At 52.2% G+C, this 2,903-nt stretch overlaps 1 protein-coding gene across 1 annotated transcript; it reads left to right on the top strand.

Annotated features, from left to right (window-relative positions):
• The first annotated feature begins 267 nt into the window (after nt 1-267).
• LOC101859809 (ell-associated factor Eaf) lies at nt 268-2,896 on the top strand. Its single transcript, XM_035971804.1, has one exon. The coding sequence runs from the start codon at nt 269-271 to the stop codon at nt 1,982-1,984; it is 1,716 nt and encodes a 571-aa protein (XP_035827697.1). The 5' UTR covers nt 268; the 3' UTR covers nt 1,985-2,896.
• The last annotated feature ends 7 nt before the right edge of the window (nt 2,897-2,903 follow it).

Raw genomic sequence — 2,903 nt, 5'->3', positions numbered from 1 at the left:
GGGTGGAAATTTGTTTCTTTGTTTCTTTGTTTTATACCCAAACATTGTATGTGGGTGGTTGGCAGGTGCTCTTTTGTGGTTTGCATCCTCTTTCCTATCAAACATCTATTGTCCTTATCTCCCCTCCTTCTTTTTGGTGTTTGTTACTCTCTTGTAACACCTCTAATCTTTGGCACTTTTATGACCTTATGCAGTTGCAAGTGCCGTAAAACTCTTACTAAAACAAAACATTGTATTGATTGTACTTTTCTTTTTCCGCTTTCAGGGAATGCAGCATAAGATCTCGGATACATGGAAGAACGCGTATGACACGGACTACCCCGCAATGGCTGATGATGGAGTAGACACCACCACCACCACCAACACCACCACCCCCTCCTCCCCTCCCATACACGGACCCAACGGGGTCACCAACGGCCCCAACAGTATAGTGAACGGCTTGCTGCGAAAGGCGGGAAGCTTCAGCGATGTCGTCTGCTCAGGAGGCGGCAGTTTGGAGCAGAAGATTCAGGAGCTCCGAGCCGAGAAGGAGGCCGGGGAGGTGAAGAAATGCCCCTCGTCTATGCCCAACGACCAGGACAGTCCTCTGGACTTCTCCGTGAAGCGAAGGTCTTCGTTTTCTGGAAGCCTCAGCGATGACTCGCAGGCTTCCTCCTCCAGCCCGGGTCACGTGACGGACTACAATGCCGTGTCCCCGCCCCCCGCGGTGGAACTGGGCGGCTCAGCCAATCACAACGGCGATCTCACGAGGAGAGCCACGCCCAGCCCGGGGAGCAAGCTAGACGAACAGAAGGTGATGGGGCTGGGCGGGATGAACATGCCGCCGGCCTCCCCCATGCCCCCGCTCATCAACGGCATGGGTTTTTTCCCCGGTCTACCTTCGAATCTTCTCGCCAACGGCTCCGCCATAAACGCTTTTTCGCAGATGGCGGCCGCGGCTGCTTTTATGGACCCAAGGGGCAAGAAGAACAACCGTCCTTTTAAAGCATATCCGAAAGAGGCGCTGCAGATGCCGCTTGGGTTTTTTGGCCTCCCCGGCTTGACGGCAGCGGCACTACAGCAAGGCACGGACTCCGGGGGAGGCAGGGGAGGCATGAACAGCGAGGAGATCATGAACATGTACAACCAGCAGCTACAGCTTCTCCGAGAGAAGCAGCTATCAGCTTCCGGCCACGTCACGGGGGCGGGTAAAACGTCCTCCCCTCCTTCTTCTCAGGTCCAGCCTCACCCTTCGGCCAATACGAATCACAACAGCCACAACAATAACAACAGCAACAACAGCGGCTCCAGCCCGCACCACTCTCATCAAGCTCAGCACCATCATCAACAGCATCAACACCATCTCCACCAACAACAGCATCATCATCAGACACAAGGCTCACAGCTCCACCCCCACCACCCCCACCACCACCACCACCACCACCATCAGGGCAATCGCCGTTTGTCCAGCTCGCCGACACACATCCCATCTCAGCACCAGCAAGGAGGGACAGGCGGTCTGAGCCCACCTTCTCCTCTTCCCCGAGACACTTCAGACCTCATGACGGCCGCCAGCAATAACAGCCACCACCATCACCCCCACCCCCACCTCAGCAGCAACAACAACAACAGCAGCCACAGCTCGTCGTCACCTCCTTTCCCTACCCCCACCACGCCGCTCCCCCCACCCTCGTCATCCACCTCCCCCTCCGCATCCATGAACACAACGCTAGTCTCCAGCACCTCCTCCTCCTCCTTCGCCTACAACAACTCGAGGAAGCGTCCCCGCTCTCTCCCCGACGACCAGAAGGACGCGGCGTACTGGGAGCGCCGGCGGAAGAACAACGACGCCGCCAAGCGGTCCCGCGACGCCCGGCGTGCCAAGGAGGACGAGATCGCGATACGCGCGGCCCTGCTGGAGCAGGAGAACATCAAGCTGCGCGTGGAGGTCGCGGCGCTCAAGACGGAGACGGCCCGCCTCAGGTGTCTGCTCTACAACAGTTAGGACGACAGCATCTTCAACAGCAACAGCCGCAACAACAACAACAACGCGAACCACAACAACAACAATTGCAACAACCGCAACAACAACTGCAACAACTGCAACAATATTAAGAACAACAAGAACTACTACGGCCATCTTCAAAATGACCAAATGTGTTGAACTGGGCGTTCAACTCGCACTCAAACTTACAAAGGCATAATCTCTACTTTGTCCTTGCTGCTCACATCAGCAGTGTTTTTCGTTAGCTTTGGTTGTTACTTTCTCGGATGTTGTCCGGAATGTCCCCAAAATGTTAGATGTTTCACTCATCATTGTCTTTTGCACAATGGCATGCCCTGTGTGCACACTGTCTACTCTTCTGTAGGGGGTAAAACCTAAGAAGTTCTAGACGTCTCCGTCAATCTTGTTGTCACCCTAAGCTAACGTTGTTCTTGAAACATGATACTGTGTGGTTGCATTTTTTAATTATTTTTTTTTGGTTGTTGCCTTTTCTTCTTTTTTTTCAACAAACTTTTTGGGTGATCATGTCGTTAAGCGTAGATGGTCAGATGAGAGAGGGATGGTTACTTCTTACTGTTCTTACGACGACTCTGATAGTGGTGTTGTGTTTTGCTGTCAAGGCGGAGAATTGACCTTTTACAAGTTGAGCTTTGGTTTGTCTGTTCCTGCACTTTTCTGATCAAGCCTCATCAAGACTTTCGTTGTCTGCGGCGGGCTCTTAATTAAGACGAGCCCTGTCACTAACAAAGAAACGCCAGTGTGGGAAGACTTAAAGTTTGTCATGACGATTGCACTAATGCATTGTTCGATATGTTGTTTGAGACTCCTGTTCACGTTATTCTCAACAGTTTATATATATATCTTATTGTCTATGCTGCAATTCTCAGGGAAATGATAATTATTGAAGATATGTCTTTTT

Source organism: Aplysia californica, unplaced genomic scaffold (assembly GCF_000002075.1).
Source record: "Aplysia californica isolate F4 #8 unplaced genomic scaffold, AplCal3.0 scaffold00509, whole genome shotgun sequence".
NCBI classification, from domain to species: domain Eukaryota; kingdom Metazoa; phylum Mollusca; class Gastropoda; order Aplysiida; family Aplysiidae; genus Aplysia; species Aplysia californica.
Note: the sequence above shows the minus strand (reverse complement) of the source record. Positions and strands in the feature narration are given on the sequence as shown.

Bases quoted from the DNA above. Each gene is read 5' to 3' on its own strand.
- LOC101859809 (XM_035971804.1), top strand. From the start codon at position 269: ATGCAGCATAAGATCTCGGATACATGGAAGAACGCGTATGACACGGAC.